Here is a 20,415-nt window from a genome sequence, read left to right as displayed (position 1 = left end):
TGTTTTCCTCCTGTTCTGCATGGATTTATTTTTCCTCTCAGAGATAAAATACAACAATAAAATGTCACCGGTATTGGCCAAGCATCCCAATACTGAAAAATTATCTGCAAATGACTCAATTGGCAAAACACATTGTAACATTGTCCCCTACTTCGAAAACTTGGCAGAACTTTCCTGAAACAGAGTCTTGGGACTCAGTGAGGCTTTTATGAGTAAATAAGCTTAATCATAATAATACTGGCTCCACGTGCTGTTCCATCACGTGGTCAATGACATGCTCATCAGCGGCTCTGCTCAGCACTGACATTCTTCTACAGCTCTTCATAAACCAATATGATTAACCCCAAATGTGTTTCACTAAACGTGAAATGACCTTACTTAACCATAATAACTTATGGAAGGAGATGAGCAAGGTGGTGATTACTGAAGGATTTGGTGTTTGAGACAAGCAGGTGGTGATGAGAGTGCTAAAGAGAAATCCTGTGGATTGAAAAGATACACGAACACAAGGAGTGAGTGTTGGACGAACTGGCACTGCGAACGCTTATGTTGGGAATGGTGATTGAAGTTTATGATAGCAGACTGAGAAAAGGCATGACAGCCAGGATGTTTGTAAATATGTTGAACTTCTTTCACACCCTACGTAGCCAACTGTGCTAATCAGAGGATGGTGGCTTTGTGAAAATGTGGGGAGTAGATCACTTGAGAGGCTTAGCCTGGATATATTTGGAAGTATCAGGTATAGTATTCAATGAAGGAGCATTTTGTGGTAGCTTCTGATATGTGAGGTTGTAATTCAATTTGGTAGCATGGTCACCTTTCAGGGGGTGAGCCATGGGAACCTGGCCCGGTGGCCTAGAGGCACGTGGTCACAAGCGCCACGTGCTGGTTATCGCAAGCCGGCTCCTATAGAACGCCACTCTCACTCAAGTCCCCCAGCAGCCTCATTCTCCCCTGTGTCCTCTCTGGATACCACCAGAAACCCTTCTCTTAAGCTAACTCTTCCATCTCGGCTGCCCTTGATGCATCTTCCCTGAAAAAATAAACTCCGATAGCTCTTTATTTATACCCTGTGGCAGAGGTGTGGACTCGAGTCATGTGACTTGGACTCGAGTCAGACTCGAGTCATGAATTTGATGACTTGCGACTCGACTTGGACTTGCATAACAATGACTTTGTCCCACCTCTGCCCTGTGGTGTACTCCTAACCTTCTACATTGCACATTATTATTTGTGTTTATATTTTCCTTGAACGATGGTTGACTTCGTCTGAGTACGTATGAGTTTATATTATGCTTTGCTGTATATATTTATAGTGATTTGTTTCATGTTCGAAAGCAACCTGGGGTTTGCCTCTTTTACACCAAAATAACATTGTTCCAGAAGGCTTGTGGGTGAAGAAACTGAAATTGTATTTCATTTTAGCAACAAAATGGATGCCTTTCCATTTACTTCCCAAATTCTGCTGAGGTAGCATGTACTGATTTTTTACAATTATTTATACGTGTGCGTATTACGCTGAATAGTGTGAAAAATTATTGCAAAGTGGTAATGTGACATTTCTCAAAGGAGTGTGCTACTATATTCATATGGCGATTAGATTTTGTGAAATGGTCGTTAATGTCTGTCTGCAATTAAGCTCCCCTTGTAGAATTTTACAAAACAGTGGTTGTTTAATTTTAATGACTATACCATTGTAAAACTTAAAGTAAGTCTAACTCACAAACTAATTGTGTTGAATGTGTTTTGTTATGCTTTCCTTTGGAATATAGATTCAGGGTTTACAGGACCAGGTATGGTGGATTTTATCAATTGCTACTATATTCTACAATTAACCTCTCCTTCAGACTTTTTGACTGCCCTGTTTAATCAGCGCTGCCCAGACCACTGTGATTTCTCTATAATTGTGGCTTTCCTCCATAAGCAGCTGTGCTCTTTGTCTCGGGCCCTTTGATTGTGTTTCATCGACCACTACGAGTCACTGCTCCTGTGCCTGGGCCATTTGATGGGCCATCTCCTTCACTGCTACGGGCTGAGTCAGTCTTGGTCTTGTTTTCTGATGCCTCATCATGAGTCCTGTGCTGCATGAGCGCTGGTCTTGTGCCCTTGAGCTGCCTTCGCAATGCCTCCCCGGTCTCACAGCTGCCACATCTCCCCTGCAAAGGGTTTTGATGACTGACTGCGAATTGTAGATCGTTCTTGAGCTTTGTAATTAAGTTAATGCTGTTACTGTACAGACTTGCATAGTCCTGAGTAAAAACAAAAACGAGTATTGTAAAATATTGTCCCGGTATAAGCATATGTGCATTATGTTTATGTATATTTCAGAATTCTTTGTTGCCCTGTTTATATACTTTTGTATTTTAAAAGATTTTTCCTTTCTATCTCTGTGGCTTATCATGTGTTTGTATCACAGTGTTCGTCCCCATGCCTCGTAATTCCTCTGTGTTGTTGGAAACCTGCGTGCGTTCCCAAAAACAGCGCCTTGCCTATCCACCCTCTGTGCGCGTGGAGGTGTACATTGCCCTGTGTTTCCTTGTGCGCATTGCTCTGTGTGTGCTGCCATGCGTGCTGCATGTGCCCGCCTGCGCTGCTGCCGCGTGGTGCAGGTGGAGGGCCTGGAGGAGGCAGTGCGAGTGCGCTGTGCTCGCGAGGCCGAGCTGCTGCGTGAGCACTCGGAGCAGCGCTCGGCGCTAAGCGACCGAGCCGAGGAGGCGGAGAGGCAGGCCCAGCGAGCCACCGCACAGCTCCAGCAGCAGCTGCTCAGCCTGCAGCAGGCGCGCGACGATCTCGCACAGGTGCGTGTCGCTCCCCCGACGGGTGTCATCGTCTCCCGCTGCTTACCACGTTCATGGCAGAAGATGGATGGACTATATTTATAGCAACTTGGTGCTCATCTCTATTTAAGTCCTCTGAGCCAGTGGGAGCGATTCATTCGGTAGGATAACCACTTCGTACAAAGTGATATTTCATATCGAAAAATCAGATGGATTCTGCTGTGTGCGCCTACGCACACACGTGCGATAATCGTCCATGATGTTGATCGATCCCCGAGTTTTGAGCTCGCGCCGTCACGTGACCATTGTGCTGCGTGTGCCCAGGACAACGAGGCGCTGCAGCAGCAGCAGTACGCGCAGCTGACGCGCATCTCCGCGCTGCAGGCCGAGGTGGACGAACACCGGCACCGCTCCACCACCCCGGCGCCTCCGGGTGCAGTCTCCATGAGCCCCACCGACGCTGCCACGCTGCGCCACCAGCTGCAGGAGGAAAAGGAGGCGAACGAGCGCAAGAGCAAGGAGGTGCCCGAGCTGCGCGTCCACACATTCAGCAGTGCTCCTGTGATTGCTCCACCACCAGTGTGCTGCACTGTGTTGAGTTCTCTGAGCAGCGTGATCGAACTAGATGTGTGCATTGGGGCTGTGTTTAGCCTTCTTCCATACATCTTGTGAGTCCCTCCCTCTCCATCCCCCTCCCTCTTCATACCCGTCCCTCTCCTTCCCCCTTCCTCTCAGTCCCTCCACCCCTTTTTTTCCATACCCCCACTGTCTCCCTCTAGATCTCCCCACTCCCTTCCTCTCCATCCCCGCTGCACATGCGCTGTTTCCCCACCACCTCTTTCTCTGTGCCCCACCCCCTCTTTCTCCCCTGCCTCTCCCCTCCCTCTCCAACCACACAAGTAGGATAAGTTAAAATAATGAATTCATCGGTATGCGTCTTGTTGATTTCAGAATTTGTTCAAATGAATGACACGTATCTAATGAGAAAAGTGAATTGAAAATCTTATCGGAACTTCCTTTTTCAAAAACAGCCTGAGCTTATTGTTTTATCTGTGGTCTATTACTGTGAATGAATCTGCGATGGTTAATTCCTCATCTCAGATGACTCATCTGGAAGAACAGCTGGAGCAGTTCCGTGAGGAGCTTCTCAACAAGTCTGAGGAGACTGGACAGCTACAGATGCAGCTGGAGATCCAGAGGAAGCAGGCAGGCCACGTGACGCAGCTGCAGCAAGGCAATACCCACATGAAGGTGCTCCCCACACTCACCACGAGGATTTATCAACGTGCTCATTGAGCAATAATTGGCCATTACTTATTAATGTTGATATTGAAAAAAATTATACATTATGTATGTCCGTCTGTTGATCAGAATATCTGTAACATGGGGTCACAATAACTCTCGTGAAGATAAGCCAATATGAGCAACATTTTACTATAAAGTAGTGTTGCTGTTAGGGACTTAGCCTTTTGAAAACCAGATGATGGTGTCACGTCATGCGCTGTGTGATGTAATCTCATGCTACACGAAAGGTATGATTTACAACAGATAATATACTTAAGGTTTTGAGCATGATGGTGGAAATGTTGTCTTACTCATCAATGTTTATACACCACCTCCAGAGCTGCCTCTAAAAATATATTTGGTTTTCTTTCTTGTGGTGAAGAAGGTAGAGTTGTCGGAGGCTGAGGATGCAGGAGGTGACAGGAGAGCGGGAAAAAAGGAGCAGGTGCTTTTGTCACTGCCGGACGCTCTGCTGCAGGAGAAGAACGCAGAGATCGACCAACTGACCTTGCAGGTCCAGCAGCTGACGCGCGCCCTCCAAGCTGCCCCACCCAGCCAGGTGATGACCTCTCATGCCCTTCGTATCAACACGAGACCAGACCAAGTCAATTGACAGTGGCTCCCTGCTCTAAAGAACATTGGGCAGTACTTATCTCCATTGGTGGTCCTAAGGCACATGGAAGAGATGGCAATTATAAAGGTTAGCAGTTGAGATGTGCAACGTGTCCCTATTTTGAATTATGGAGATGGTTTGACTTTTGTTTTTTTTGAAAGCGTCGATTATTGAACATTTTTCCAAAGACCTAGAAAACTGAGTGGCACAGATAAAAAAAAAACACACTTGCTGACCTCTGCACACTGCCTCCTCTGCCCCTGGCCTCACAGGCCTTGCAGGATGAGAATGAGGAGCTGCGTGCCGAGGTACGGTGTCTGCGGAGCGACGTGGACAGACTGCGGCGGCAGCACGAGGAGGAGTTAGAGCGCACCCACGAGGTGATCGCGCGCATGCAGCGCGAGCTGCCCCACGCCGAGGCAACTCTCCGCGCCCCACAGCCTCACGCCGAATCCCTGCTCTCCGAGATGGAGCAGCACAGCCTGGAGGCTCTGGCAGGGGACCAGCCAGGCCAGAGCCAAGCACAGCCCAGTGGGGGGCCGTGCACCCCAGAGGAGCAACTCGCAGACAATGCAAACGAGCAGGAAAAGAAGCAGGTGCTAGAGGAAGCACGGAAGAAGTTGGAGGCGCTTAAAGAAACCTACGAGGTTGTCGTAGAAGAGCACAGGTTGCTGAAGTTGCAATTGGCAGAACGGGACAATGATAAGTCAGCGCTAACGGAGCAGCTGGGAGAGCTGCAGAGAACAGTGGCATTCCAAGCGGTTGCAGAAGAGGAGAAAGCGACCGCTCAGCACGATGCCGCGGAGGCCCTTCAGGCGCAGGTACAGCAACTGCTTGAGCAGCTGGAGGAACAACGGCAGCTGGTTGAGCGCCAGGCGGAGGCTCACACACACAGGCAGCAAAAGATCTCTGCCACCGCAGCCGAGGAGAAGCGGCAGCTGGAGGAAGAGCTGGTAAGCGAACACACTGGAGCTGCCATGTGGTGCCCACTGTGTCGTGCAGCACCTTGGTTATTAGTAATTTTTAGTTTGGCTGATGTATTTATTTTTGCCTCTACATACTCCTGACCCCCCGATTTCACCATGAAGATTAAGTAAATTGTCAAAAGTATTTTGTTTTATATTTCGACTTTTTGTTGCCAAAAAGTGCCAAGTATAAAGCATCTAGCCCGTTTACATCTCTAGCCCGTTGGAGTTGTAGTTAGAGCTGGTGTTAGTCACTAAGTCACTTACAGTTGGTGTGAAGTGGGACGAGCATATATTTCATGTCTACTAACACTGCCAGTTGTCCATCACTTGATGGAGTATCACTCCTTATTCTATGCTGTTCACGATGTCTGGAATTCCCTCCCCGAGTCTCTCCTTCCTGTTCTAGTTCACCCAAATAGCCGCTAACTATTACTCCCTCCCCACTTCAATAACCACCACTGTAAACTTTTCTCCTCAGTCAAAATAAATCTCTCCCCTTTTCTCTGATCACAAGCACCTTCTTCCCAAGCTTTAATGTTTCACTCATCCCTTTTTTTACAGCATCTTGAGATATCATCGTGTTCACAGGCCTCGTAAACCCAAACTGAGCTGTTTCCACATTGTCTTTTGTAACTTCCAACCAGGCGAAGGTGAGATCAGAGCTGGGAGTTGTGAGCATGAGCATGGAGGAGCAGGCGTTGGCCCTGACCGCACTGTCCGCCCAGATGGAGTCCAGCACTCGCCTCGCAGACGCACGTGCGGCGGAGGCAGCCGGGCTGGCAGAGCGACTGCAGGTGCACCTTCCACGTGTCGAGGGGACCAATGTGCTTGGGCAGTCGTGAGAGTGTCGCAGATTTACTTGGGAAGTGAAGCTTGCAATGCGTGGGGCATGTGCGTAGGGTGGAGGAGGGAAGGTTACCGAGCATTACATTGGCACCTAGAATTTGACAACCAAGGGGAAGATTCTAGATTTGAAGTTTTCGTGACTGCAGGGATCCATACTCTTTGGTTCTTTCGGTAAAGTCACGTAGGTATAAAATATAAAATAAAATTAATCACGACGTTTCGGGCGCAACACAAGTGCCCGTCATCAGGTGGAACAACCACAGCAATAAACAATTTCTGAAGTGGGCAAGAGGAGGCTGCTGGTAACAAGAGGCTATATATAAGTAAGAGAGGGGGGGAGGGTGGGGGTGTGGGGTAGGGGGAATGGGGGAGGAGTGCCTACTCAACACCGAGTACAGCACAATGCCGGGGCTGGGAAGTGCAAGATCCAACACAAGCAAGACAAAATGCCGGGGCTGGGAAGTGAGCGGGGCTGGGGGGTAGGAGGCTGAAGAAACTGGAGATGCGGATATGAAGGCAAACTATAAAGCAGTTAGGGTTTTACCTGGTTAATAACATCCTTCCAATGATTGCTCAATTTGTATCCATCTTCTCGGTTGAAGTTATGTCTGTTTATATATCTGGATGGCTTCATGAACAAAACTTTGATGGTAACCCAAAGACTTAAAGCCACCTGGTGGGATGTTGTAAAAGCAGGGTATGGAGTTCAGGTTCAGGCATCAACTGTGAAATCTGTGGAATTTGCTAGAGGAAGGAAATGATGATGAGGTGTTCTCTAGCCATTATAACCCCTTGGCCTTGCATATAATTGACCTAAGCTCTAGTATTGAGGCTTAGACTTTCCATCATCCCTCTGGGATCATGAAAATGAGTACCACTTTGTGGGAAGTCAACAATTATCCTATGGAGTAACTAGCCTCCATAATGGAAATATGTAATTCCCACTAATAGGTGAGAGCCACCAATGGAGATGATTACCCCTTTCTTGTATGAGCAGGGAGACACTTTGTAATTGTTGAGAGCAGGAGGTTTAATCTAGCATCCCTGCATTTCTGGTTCAATACTCAGACACGTACACACAGCCCATTGTTTCGAATCTAACGCAAAGGGTGTTTACTGCAGGATGAGGGAGCTGCGATGTCAGAGCTGCTACAGCAGACAGAGGAGCTGCGTGCTACCATCACCGAGAAGGAAGACTCCGTGCAGCAGCTGAGCAGGGAGTGTGAGCGATTACAGCAAGAGCTGAAGCGGCGGATAGAGGAGGTGACGTCGCTCACCGTCTCCTCACGGCCGGCCTCTACACGTCCAGCCGGAACCCAAACTGAGGCAGGGGAGAGCGTGACTGAGGAGGGAGAGTGCTCAGACAGGTCTTCATCCCTGGCATCAGAGAGCTCATCCCTTGGCCTGGGCATGGCCAGCAAGGTAAGATTGGCCGGTGGTAAACATACAAATCGATCAGTGGCCTTTTTCACAGATTATTAAATGTCATGCGATGGGGCATGCCCTAAAATAGGACACTCCGCAGGTGCGATTGGGGTTCATGCAGAGATAGGGGCAGTTAGGTGCCAGTAGAAGGAGAAAGTAAGATGGATGATGACCTGTCTGTGTGGAGTTTGAAGTGTTGTTCCTGAATAAGCCAACTGGCAATATATACCCTTCGCACGTGAAGGGCTCACAAGTGACATCATCACAGCTTTCCCTCTTATTTAAAGAACGAAACAGGAGGATTTCTCCACAAATCTGGCTGTCACCTGATGAAGCTAGTTGTAATTACTGGCGAAACGTCGTACTCAGATTGTAAATGTCGGGTGGTGGCGGGTTTAACGACACATTTATATTTACGCGATCTAATCCAAAAAATATATATTATGCATGTTATGTATGCTGATGATCTGGCGATTGCTGCTTAATCAAGAGGAGTTGAAGGCACAGCTGCTGAACCTAGAGCGTGCCACTAAGGTGGGGCCTTACCATCAGCCCCACCAAAACTAAGTACCTGCCTGGGTATTTTGTGTCATCAAACGCTTCACACCCTCAACTCCCCATTGGTAATGGGGCAGTTGTGGACATCGTGGAGAGTTTTCCATACCTGGACAGTGTGCTTATGACCAGCTCCGGTTTGACAGCAGAGGTCTCACTCCAAATCAGTCGAGCGGAGTTATCTTTTCATTGGCTGCATAATGCTGTGTGGAAGCTACCTGGTCTGTCGCTCAACATGAAGCTTGGAGTCTTCTCGGCCAAGGTCATGTCCTCCCTTCTCAATGCTTGTGCAACGTGCACCTCCCTAATTTAACATCTTCACCGGTTAGAACATTTAGGCTGGCCTGCCTATGATCCATTCTTTGTTTAACCAGGATGGATTGTCTAAAGAGCTCACAAATCCTTGAAACATGTGGACAAATTCCCATCAGAGAGCTCCTTCGGCAGGCAAAGCTGCATTGGCTGGGTCATGTAGCCCGCATGCCCAGCCATCGCATGCCTAAACAGCTTTCAGCCAGATAGAAGGGGCTAAATGGGCATGGCACGGGTTAGAGAGGTGATGGAGTGATGTGGTACAAGAGGACGTGGAGCTGAGTGGACTTGCCGATGACTGGTACCAGCGGTGCCAAGATCGGCCTCTGTGGGGGAAGCTTGTGAAGGACACTATTGGGCAGTTGGAGGCAGTCGCCCTCCAGCAACAACGGAGGGCAGAGGAGTGACACCCACAACACAGCAAGTTGGCACAGTAGGGGACACAGGTGGTGCATCGGCCAGTCATCTCAGTCACTCAACCCTTGGAACCTGGGTCTGTCCCGTGACCTGCCAGCGGTCGTTCGACACTTCACATGGCCTAAAAGTGCATATGGGCTGGCACAGGCGCCGTGGTGATGTCACCGTCACTTAGTGGCGAATGGTGGTGGTTGTTGTTGTTGTGGGTGTATGTGCGTGGGTGCATGCGAGTGCATGAGTCTGTTTGGGTACTTGTGTGTGTGGGTCACTGAAAAAGGTACATTTTTCCCACTTGCAGCCAACACCAGTAATGATTATATCTGAACTGGTCCTGGGCCTCCCCTTGGTCCATTCAGCCTTAAATGAGTACCTGGTGCGGTGCGTAAACAGCACTGAGGAGACAAAGGCGGCCGGGTGTAGTGCTGGCCACCCACCCCTTCATATGCCGTGCAGGCCTTTAGGTGTTCAAAAACAGCACTTTCCCCGACAGTCTATTAAGGCTATCTGGGAGATCTTCATCGTCGTTTGGGTGAATTGTTGCCGTGTGTATTTGCAGGCAGGGGCCATGGTAGAAGCCCACAGCTCTGTGGAGCGCATGCGCTTCCCAGTGTCTCCCTCGGCCTCGACACTGGGGGGCTCCACACTGTCTCCGCTCTCGCTTTCCCATCACATCAGCTTGCCTGGTGAGAGTGGTGAGTCGGTGCCCTCGCACGCATGCACGCCACCGCCAGTCATTGGGTCCTTCCTACTCAAGTGAGAAATGTGGTGCCACTTGTCTCCATTGGTCACCCATATCCAGTGTAAATTCCACATTCCAATGACAGATGTTATAATTTCCATAACTTGTAAATGGTGAGTTAATACTGTTGAATACAAATTCTAAAACTAAATTGTCAACTTTACAAGTATGTTACATACATCGCCATCATATACTAAATGCTCAGTAATATACAATAAGGCTGGCAGCAACATAAGTGAGCGTTCAATAATTGATATTTTCCTATATAGCCACATAGTATTGCAGCATCTACAAAAATATCAAGCCTCAGTTTAAAAGTAGGTACGGCACTTGTATCTGTTGGAGATTCTGGAAATTCCACTTTACCTTATTATAACCAGCACACACATGTTGTGTCAACATTCAACTAACATTTTGAATCTAGGCAAACCACCATGATATGCATGCACATGAGCGTAAGGAATATGGCATTGACACACATGGCCAGCTACTGGTAAATGTTGGCAGGTTACTAGAGTGAATCTGCTGAACTGGGTGTGCTAAATATACAGTGGCTGCACATGGTGTGGGCAACAGTGGCAGAAGAGTTTGTACGCTACAAACCTGGTGAGCCGAATCCACATCAGTGAACCTGTCTTAAGTTTCCTTCTGTGTCAACTCAGCCTTCATTGAGTACCTGTGTGCACATGAACACTGAAGATACCAAGACTGTCGGGCATGACGCCGGCCATATACCGCCCCATCGTCCCTTGTGCTCGCTATTAGCACTTGCCCCAACAGTTCTGTTATGTTATACGGGGAACATTTGTCTTTGTGTGTCTGTGGCAGAATATGAGAGTCTAAGCTGCAATCTGAAGCGGGAGCTGGACATGGCGGATCACCTGGACTCACGGCTTGTCGCTCACCTGCGGCACCAGCAGCTGCAGGCCTTGGGCTCGGACGAGCGAAGCAGTGGGCGAGACAGCCCCTCTGTATTCGAGGCGTCCTCGCTCAGCGAGCCTGCCCTCTCCACCCCACTGCAGGTCCGCGATCGCTACCTCCACAAAAGTGTCTGACATCAGAGTAACTTTGCAAAAAAAATTTTGAATTTGTTTATGAGTGCATTCTGCCCTTTGGCAATGATTTAGAGAGTAACATTTCTCACATGTGACTTTGAAAATGGAGTATTGTTATGGTAGAGCTGACTGGCTCATGGTGGTTAATGCCACATGCGAATGGTCTGCCAACACCACTGACATTCTGAGTTTAAATTCGAGTTTAAGGTGCCTATGATTAAATTGTATTCTCAAGTGTAGCGCGTTAATGATTAACCAAATAAGCCAACAACACAAATAAGCCATCACGTATTCATTTATTGACATGGCCATGAGGATGAAAACCACTTATGCTACATATGCTCATTGTCTTGCATGATACAAATGACCCTCTTACTTTCTTCTCAACAAGTTATGGAATATTGTAAAAACCATTGACAAAGTGGAGTGTTGTTAAATATTTAATGCGTGCATTAAAGTGTGTGTGAGATGCGTGTAGCGGCTCTGAACTATGTTATTTTTGAACAAATTTTCCCTTTTATTTTAGTGGAACATCATTAAACTCGTAACTATTATTCACAGATAATCATTGATAACTTCCTTTGATTGTAGAGCCTTAATATAGATTAACAACTCTGTGAATAATTACTCTGAAACCCTTATTCTTTACATTTGAATCCCAGAGCAATTATTAATCCTACTCTGCAATCACTTTTGCCTTTTCCTTTCTGATAGAATTGTTGCCACTAATTAAAGTATAGAAATCTCTCCTTTTCCCATTACCTCATCGAGTTCAGCTATTCCGAATTAATGTCTCCCAATAATGTCTGCAGATTAGCAAGGTTCGATTAACCTCACCTAACCTGTGTGTTGTATGTAGCAGTGGTTACATTCATGAGGCATTATATTGATACTCAGTGATTCATTGCTCCAAGCTCCTTCACTTAACCAACTGAGGCCCTAGCTCGTGGATCAAAAACGTTTGGGGACTCGGGGCCGTAGCTTAGCCATAGCTTAGATGAGAATATCCGCTTCTATAAATATCAATACCTATCGGTATGGTTGTGACTTCATACCATTTGGAAACACTCTGTAACACTTGCCATTATTTTATGTGATCATTTGGGGCTCGCTGTTACCGACAGGACATCCTGACTGTTCTCCACTGGGAAAGTGAGAAGGTCCTGGCTCTCTCTGAAAACACACAAAGGCCGGTATGGGAGCCGTTGGAAGGTGCAGATGCCCAGCAGGGGGCAGGCACGGGCCCTGACGTCACCAGCACCTGGCTGCAGGAGAAAAGGGTGCTCCTTCAAAACATAGCTGCACTCAAGGAGCTCCTGGCTCAAGTGTCCAAACAACCAGGCCACGAGGTGAGGTTGCATTGTTAATGGCTTATGAGTGACATGCTTTGTTTACAGTAAAGATACAGCTCAAAAAAACCAACAGCTGTTGTTTGTAAATGTATATCTGGACTGGGTGGGTTGTGATTTTGGTGTCCTTCATAGGACGCAGCTGAATCTGACTGGAGGGGGGAGTTTATCCGTGTGCTGCTGGCGACATTCGATGCAGAACGGCACGCGCTGCTGGTCTCCTCTGCTGCCCAGCCTCCCTTGGACCATGCACCCACACACGGAACCCCAGCACAGCAGCTGCTGCAGCTTTTCAGCAACATGGTGTGGCATCATACTAAGAGGGCTCACTCCAGCCTCTAGCCCATGTAACATCCCACAGAGAGGACTCACTCCAACCTCTAGCCCTGTAGGCAATACCTGGCTGCAGAATTTAGGGGCCCTGGTTTATGGTCCACATTAGTACACCGTGGAGAGGAGTATCGACGTGACTTTACCGAAAGACCCAAAGAATATGTGGAGAGGAGCTTTACCAATGGGCCTTTTTTGTAATTAAAAGCTTCTACTGTACCCACAATTACCTTGATAAGGTTGCTAAGCGATTGACAGAAGAAAATACTGAAAATGTAATCAGGTGGGAAGATGGAGGAAGGTGGTGCACTACAGAAAATGAGGAAAGCAGCAAAGTACTTTGTGCACTAAGATCAGGAAACCAGCGCCGTTCCCTTGGCTCGTGGTTAAGCGCCAGGGAGTGGGATTAGGGGTAGAACTAAGGTCAGGATTAGGGTTAGGGTCTGCGTTGGCTTCACTTAACTGCATTTTCACAAGGCAGCTCATTCTATGCAAAGCCCAGTGTTTATCAGCACACAAGTAATGTGAGACCAATTCAAACCAACTTAGTTCTGAACCCTACTTAGTTTCCAAAATATAACGAGATCGGGGGCTCTCTGGGTACTAGTGTAATGACAACTTGACACTTGTCTTGAGATGGTGTCTTTATTATAGAGAGACATGTTCACTCGAGCAGGCAGAGACCCCACTGCAACAGCCCCGAATCTCCTGTGCATCTCCCTTATATACGGACCGATGCCACGCCCCTATTCCCGAACTTTCTCGTTGGCTCTAGACGCTCCCTCCACCAGCAGACTCTACCGTTCTCTTCCGTCACGTGGCCACGCTCCTATTCTCGATCATTCCTATAGCCACCAGTCTCTTCGTGTACTGCAAGCTGACTCCCCTGTCATTACCTCCCGTGGCCACTAGCCCATTCGCACTGTAGGCTGACCCACCTGTCATTACCTCCCGTGGCCACTAGTCCATTCACACCGCAGGTTGACTTTACTGTCGTTACAGTAGGATGGCGACCACCATTCACTTACAGGTTGTCATAGGGCTTGTGAGGATACGGTGTGGGCAGCAACATTATTGAGCCTGCTGACACTCGTCTTACAGCACTAATCCTGGGCTTGCATACAATTTTAGTTTGTTTGTCTAGGGTAGATACAACAAGTACCACTTTGTAAGATGTCACTATTTGTTGTGCTATGGAGAGACTGATCCTTCATAAAGTGGAATTTTAAGCACTGGTTCAGCACCTCTGTTCGTCGTGAGCACCGCTACTAAGCTTTTTTGAGCCTGCGGGACGCTGCATGGCATGGCACTCACGGGCAGCTTTGTGTGAGGAGCAGGAGCGCATGGAGACATCGGTGCTCGCGGGGCTGGAGGCTGCAGAGCGAGCGAGTCTGCTGTCTGAGCTGGGCACGCTGCGCTCCGAGGGCCGGGTCGCAGCCCTGCAGCACCAGGAGGAGGCTCACCGTCTCCAGGCGGACATGGCGAGCCAGCAGGACCAGAGCGCCGTGAGCAAGGGGGCGCTAAATCGGCAAGGTGCTGGCGCGCACTCGCACCACAGTTGGTGAACGAGGGAGTACCCACGCTTTAGCCAACCACATGCACGTCGTGTCTGGTGGTATACATTGTGGGTACTCCTCCTCCAAGACATCCAGCCAGCATGGAAGAGTAGGCCAATTTCCCTTGAGAGGGGCTTTCTGAAGCTCCCTCTAGTGGAGGCCTCTCTGCCAACAGTGGTATAAATAAGTGCAAGGTTGAACTTTTACGTTTAATGTCTTCCACACATGAGCAGCAATTACATGTTCAACCAATAATTGTGCGTGGTGAGTGGTTGAACGCAGCACCCTGGTGAATGCGCACGACTGGCACTCAAATTGTAATGTGGGAAACGTGAAGAATATGTTATTATATTGGTTTTGAGCCATCTGGCCAGGATTGGGCAAGGACGTTGCTCACTTTTCACCCAGGCTACCGGAGAGAACAGACTAGGTATTTCTTAAGTTATCACTAAAACAACGAACAAGTATATATATATTTAAGAATGCACAAGTAAAAAAAAACAAATATACTATATTCTTGGTTCTTTCGGTAAAGTCACGTAGAAGGGAAATAATAAAATAAAAAATATATAAAACAATAAAAATTCTCACGACGTTTCGACTGCAACACAAGCAATCATCATTTTTTTATTATTTCCCTTCTACGTGACTTTACCGAAAGAACCAAGAATATGAATCCCTGCAGTCACGAAAGCTTTAAATCAAAACTAATATACTATTAAGAAGGAGAAGTACAATAAAAAAAAAATACTTAAAATGTTAATTTTCTTGGTTCTTTCGGTAAAGTCACGTAGAAGGGAAGTAATAAAATAATAAAAATAAAACATAATAAAATAATTCTCACGACGTTTCGGCCACAACGCAAGCAGCCGTCCTGCAGCCGTCCTCAGGTGAGGACGGCTGCTTGCGTTGTGGCCGAAACGTCGTGAGAATTATTTTATTATGTTTTATTTTTATTATTTTATTACTTCCCTTCTACGTGACTTTACCGAAAGAACCAAGAAGATGAATCCCTGCAGTCACGAAAGCTTTAAATCGAAATGTTGTTAATTATTCTCATGTTGTCTGGGATACAGTTCCAGTATCCAACCAAGCTATTTAAAACACTATTAGAACCAACTGATCTCCAAGAGTAAAATTATTGCAATTTAAATCCAGTACTTAAACGCCATATATCTGGGTGTGTACGATAGTTGTCACAGTAAGGCACCGCGCGGTGATTTCGATGCAAGCGTGGTGTACCGTTACTGCGCCCTGTGATGCGGTGTGCTATCGCCGCTGCACATCGCTCTTCCCTCGCCACAGTGGAGCTACTCGAGTGCAAGCTACAGCAGGAGCAGGCTGTGGGCGCTGAGCTGCAGACGGAGCTGGGCGTGGAGCGAAGCCGCGGTGCCACGCTGCAGAGAGAGGCGGCTCACGAGAGGGAGCGCGCCTCCACGCTGGAGGGGCAGCTGGCACGCCTGCAGGCCGAGCTGGACAGCGCGGTGGGCACATGGCACCAGCATGCCGCCCAGGCTCAGGCGCTGCTGTAAGTGACACCTCACTGGCACTTATTCTAATATGTAATTTCTCAATCAATTTCCCAACCAATACAAGTTGGTCTTTTAAAGCGTCTCGTAATGCAAAAGGGGATTGTGTGCATATTGGCAGCTTGTAAAAGAAGAAGGGATTTGTTTAGGTTATTTTCACTGTGGGAGAATGTGCAGGGAATCTAAAGGGCAGGGAAGGTAATGTTACAGGTGAGATTGAAAACCCTGCATGAGGAGATTCAGGCAGAGGAAAAGACTAAGAAATCACATTTACGTGTCATCAAGTACAGTATTGCTGCCTAGGTTTCTCCCACATCTGTATGGATTGCCTGTGTGAATGTGCGAGCACAGAGCTGAACTGCAGGAGAAGGAGGGCGAGATCTCTCGTCTGAGGGAGGCACTGAGTGCGACCAAGGTCAACTTGGCCCAGGAGAGGCGGAGCGGTGCCGATACCCAACCCTGTGGCCTGGGGAGCCAGGGAGATGCCGGCACGACTTTCACGGTGTGTAGAGACCAGTGCGAATGTCAACATTGTGACCGAAGGTTCACGAAAAGTTTATTTAGTTTTCCATATTTTTACTTAATTTAACTCCTTTTATCCAAATGTATGCCGTGCCTCATGGCATATGAGGTAATCTAGTTCCTCCACTCCCGATCTGTGCCATCCTTTTAGCGTTGACCCATATGGTACCCCCCTCCACGAGGTAATCTTTGATGATGCCCTTCCACATTCTTATCCATCTCCCTTTTGCTGTTCTTCCTGGTTGTATCCATTTCATGCACTCTTCTTTGCTCTTTATTCTCTTTCCTTTCTCATTGACTTGACCAAACCATTTCTGGCTCTTCATTCCTCTATCTTATGCAATGTCTAAGTTTGAGGTTGAGGAGACGATGTGTTTTACATTCCATTGCCTTGACAGGATGTGAGCTGTTTTTTGTTTCCGCATGGTAAATGTGTGTTTCTCTGCGATCATTGGCAGCAATTGCATGTGGCGCTGGAGAAGGCCACAGCGCACTCCACACAGCTCTCGTCCACCCTGGAGCAGGAGCGAGAAGCTGCCGTGAGGCACCAGCGTGACCTGGAGGCGGAGCGGAACAGCCTTAAACTGCGCTTGACCCAGCTGCAGTCCGCACTGGCCGCTGAGAAGCAGCACGTAGGCGAGCTGCAGGTCGCCCTCACAGCGGAGCTCGACCAACGGGAAAAGTCCCTGAGCGGCAGCGTGGCGAGGGCAGTAGACAACGTGTGCAGCGGAGATAGCGGGGAGGAAAGGGCCGCTGCTCCGGAGCGGGTGCTCGTGGAGGAGCGGGAGGTGGCGGCGCACCACGAGCGGGGCCTGCGTGAGGAGGTGGAGGGACTGAAGGCCGATGTGGCGCATGCCGGCCGTGAGCTGGAGCAAGAGCGCCGCGAGTGCAAGCAGCTTCGCAGGGTGGTACAGGAGCTGCAGGCGCAGCTGGAGGAGGCGGCCGAGGCTCTACGGCAGGAGAAGCAGCTGGCGGCACGCACGCTCGCGTCTGCGCGTGCTGCCAAGGAGGAGCAGCGCAGTGTGCAGGAGCGGTGCCGCCTCGAGCACGTGGTGCACATCGAGCAGCAGGAGCAGGAGCTCAGGAGAGCCAGGCAGAGGCTGGTGAGGCATTATGCACATTGCTGCCATATGGCTCCAAAGAGTTTTAAATCAAAGTGTCTCTGCACTCAATTAACCCTTGGAGTGGTGTTCATCGGTTTTGTCAACCCCAAGCTAGCTGTGAACTTTCCACGTTGGTAGGATGGGGGGATCAGTTTTTACAAAGGATAACTCGTGTGGACTTGTTTGAAGCACTGAATTCACAATGTAAATGTGTCTTTTTGAAGTGCCAGAGACGCCCTGATATTTTTTGCAGTCTGCGGTAAAGCTTTATACAATGAGCATGAGATTTGGTTGCCAGTTGTGGTGGTATGGTTGTATGAACCATGAAGAGCAGCATCATGGTCATGTGTGCCGACGTTATGGTCCCTATTTGCCAAATTTAATGAAGTACTTGCAAATTAGTTGATTAGGAAGCCAAAATCACCCTTCACAGGGACAACTGCCACTGGGGAATTATCCTCTACCACATGGCACCTCAAGGTATCTTGCATGGGAGGTGTGGTATGCATATTAAGTGCGAATGATATCTGTGACGTGAGCGCCAGTGTGGTTTTATGCCGCAGCTGGAGCTGGAGGAGTGCTGCCGGCGCGAGCAGCAGGTGGTGCTCGAGTTGCGCCAGACTGTGACCTCGCAGAGGAGTATGGGCAGCGGCCCCCCCACGCTGCCCCCCGTGTCTCTCCAGGGATTCGCCGGCACCAGCCTAGAGAACACCATGCAGCGCCTGCAGCTGCTGGTGCTCAGAGTCCATGAGCTGGTAACGCGCATCAGCAACCGGTACGTGGCAACTCACGGTGGAGATGAAAATCCCATCACAGCATCCACGTTTAAACAAATGTGTCATGGTGTGTAGGTGAGGTGTATAATAGTATGGTGTGTAAGGGTCATGTGTTGTGGTGTGTTGTGTAGTGGTGTGTAGGGGGGGTGTTTTGTGTTGTATGTAGGTTTGGTGTGTAGTGGCGTGGAATGTACGGGCGTTGTGTGTAGTGGTGTGGTGTATCGGGACGGTGTGTAATAGTGAAGGTTGCTTGTCGACCAGGCTGATGGTGCTGCTTGGTGATGGTTCGGACGAGGAACTGGAGCAGATGCAGAGGAGCCTCAATGACCTGAGCAATGAGCTGAGGCAGATGCAGTCCACGCTGCCGGGCTCCACCAAGGTGCCTGGACCACTGGACCCCTCAGCAGCTTAGCCTCACTCCGCCTTGTGTCACAACGTGCTGCTTCCATAGTAACGTGTTTCAGATGTGGTAGTGGTGACGTCACAGTGCAATGGGGATACTCTTCAGCTTTAATGATTACGCCATATGATGCAATAGCAAATGGTGTCAAAAGCACCTTCGGGATTCTTGCGTTTCGATGTTAATGCTTGAGGCTGAGAACCGATTTTATGTGCAGCATTGCCATGGGTGAAGCACCTTATTTTTATCATAGTCTTCATAGCCTAGTCTTCATAGTCTTTTTTGTAACAGCCTTCAATAGTTGCATGTCCAGTGTGCAGCATTTGCGTATCCAAGTATACATATAAATTTGTGTGCCCGTGTACGTGTTGTGTGTGTGTGCATTGTATATATGTGTGGGGAGTGGTGGCGCATCGGTTAGCACTCTGCGCCACGAACCTGGCGACAATAGTTCAATTGCCACCCACGACCAACACCAGTGACGATTATATGAACCAGCCTTGGGCCTCCCCTAGAACAACTAGGCCTCAAATTAGTACCTGGTGTGGTGTGTAAACACTGGGGAGACATGTGGTTGGGTGTGGTGCTGACCACCCACCCCTTCATGTAGCATGCCGGCCTTCATAGGTGCTCGCTAACAGCACTTGCCCCAACAGTCTGTGTGTGTGTGTGTGTGCATTTGGTGTATACTTGTTAGATGTTTGTATGTGTTTCGTGAGCTTGTTGTGTATGCGTAATGTTTGTGTGCATTGTATTTGTGTGCTTAGGGCACGGGCCGAGTGAGCTTGGAACTCTCGGAGCGGCTGCTGCAGCAGAACTCGGAGCTGACAGGGCTGGTGTCTCTGCTGACGCAGGAGAAGGAGGATCTACGCAGCGCCCTCTCTTGTCTGCAGCAGGACGCCCGGCGGCAGCAGCAGCAGCGCGGGGTGGCCCTGGTGCGTCCACGGCACGCTCCGTCTTGAAGCGCACCCCGCATAACCGTCCATTCACGCAACCCACGAATTACTACATTGAGCACAAAGATCAAGTGTCTGCACACTCAAACAAGCCGTGGCCAGTGCTCATCTCTTGGCAGCCCTGAGCCAGTGATGGAAATTTGACATTCATATGGTGAGCATCAGTCTCCGGAGGACGAGCACTGTTGACTCCTTGTGAAGTGGTACTCATTCGCATGACCAAAAACAGCACTTCCTGTAATGACTGTCAATAGCACCTCGCCTCTCTGCCTGCACTGGTGTGGTGGCAAATGGGTCTATGGTGGTCACTGTTAGAGCCGATTGCACACTGACCATTCGCTGACAAGGCCCATACAAACCAGCACCCATTCATCTAATACTGCATCTAATACTTACGTGATGGACAACATCTGCACCATACTCGTTTCCAGCCACAGTTGGAGGGTGAATAAGCACGTTTATTATTTATTTCATTTTCTTTCTATGTGACTTTAACGAAAGAACCAAAGAGTAATTCCTGCAGTCACGAAAGCTTCAAATCAAGTTTGAACCACCTCTACGGGGAGGATTTCCACACAACTCATACTTAATCTTGATTTGAAGCTTTCGTGACTGCAGGAATCCATACTCTTTGGTTCTTTCGGTAAAGTCACGGAGATGGGAAAAAATAATAGATCACGACGTTTCGATCGCAACACAAGCAATCGTCTTCACCTGAAGACGATTGCTTGTGTTGTCTTTGGAAGAACGTAATCAACCAGGTAAAGTCTTAACTGTTGTGTTAGCCGACTATTGTGTTGCATTGCATTACATTTCTAAGTTTACTAGGTTTGTTTTCTCAAACTTCCAATTTCTCTCCCCCTACCGCTCTCATTGACATGCTAACTTCTCTGCCCCCCCCCC

The 20,415-nt window shown here is 48.6% G+C and overlaps 1 protein-coding gene across 1 annotated transcript in view; it reads left to right on the top strand.

Moving 5' to 3' along the window:
• LOC144723223 (uncharacterized) overlaps window positions 1-20,415 on the top strand; it is an 84,687-nt gene that overhangs the window by 53,585 nt on the left and 10,687 nt on the right. The window contains exons 29-47 of the mRNA XM_078601783.1: window positions 1,773-1,793; window positions 2,610-2,798; window positions 3,102-3,299; window positions 3,879-4,028; window positions 4,444-4,620; window positions 4,947-5,627; window positions 6,287-6,436; window positions 7,611-7,910; window positions 9,754-9,880; window positions 10,765-10,958; window positions 12,116-12,340; window positions 12,476-12,643; window positions 14,008-14,203; window positions 15,532-15,754; window positions 16,107-16,257; window positions 16,736-17,380; window positions 17,944-18,155; window positions 18,418-18,535; window positions 19,324-19,491. Coding sequence (XP_078457909.1) covers window positions 1,773-1,793; window positions 2,610-2,798; window positions 3,102-3,299; window positions 3,879-4,028; window positions 4,444-4,620; window positions 4,947-5,627; window positions 6,287-6,436; window positions 7,611-7,910; window positions 9,754-9,880; window positions 10,765-10,958; window positions 12,116-12,340; window positions 12,476-12,643; window positions 14,008-14,203; window positions 15,532-15,754; window positions 16,107-16,257; window positions 16,736-17,380; window positions 17,944-18,155; window positions 18,418-18,535; window positions 19,324-19,491 — 4,293 coding nt within the window. The remainder of the gene's footprint in view (window positions 1-1,772; window positions 1,794-2,609; window positions 2,799-3,101; window positions 3,300-3,878; window positions 4,029-4,443; window positions 4,621-4,946; window positions 5,628-6,286; window positions 6,437-7,610; window positions 7,911-9,753; window positions 9,881-10,764; window positions 10,959-12,115; window positions 12,341-12,475; window positions 12,644-14,007; window positions 14,204-15,531; window positions 15,755-16,106; window positions 16,258-16,735; window positions 17,381-17,943; window positions 18,156-18,417; window positions 18,536-19,323; window positions 19,492-20,415) is intronic.

The sequence above is a fragment of the Lampetra planeri genome, chromosome 1 (assembly GCF_965212315.1).
Source record: "Lampetra planeri chromosome 1, kcLamPlan1.2.h2, whole genome shotgun sequence".
NCBI classification, from domain to species: domain Eukaryota; kingdom Metazoa; phylum Chordata; class Hyperoartia; order Petromyzontiformes; family Petromyzontidae; genus Lampetra; species Lampetra planeri.
This window is presented reverse-complemented; position numbering and strand designations above follow the sequence as displayed.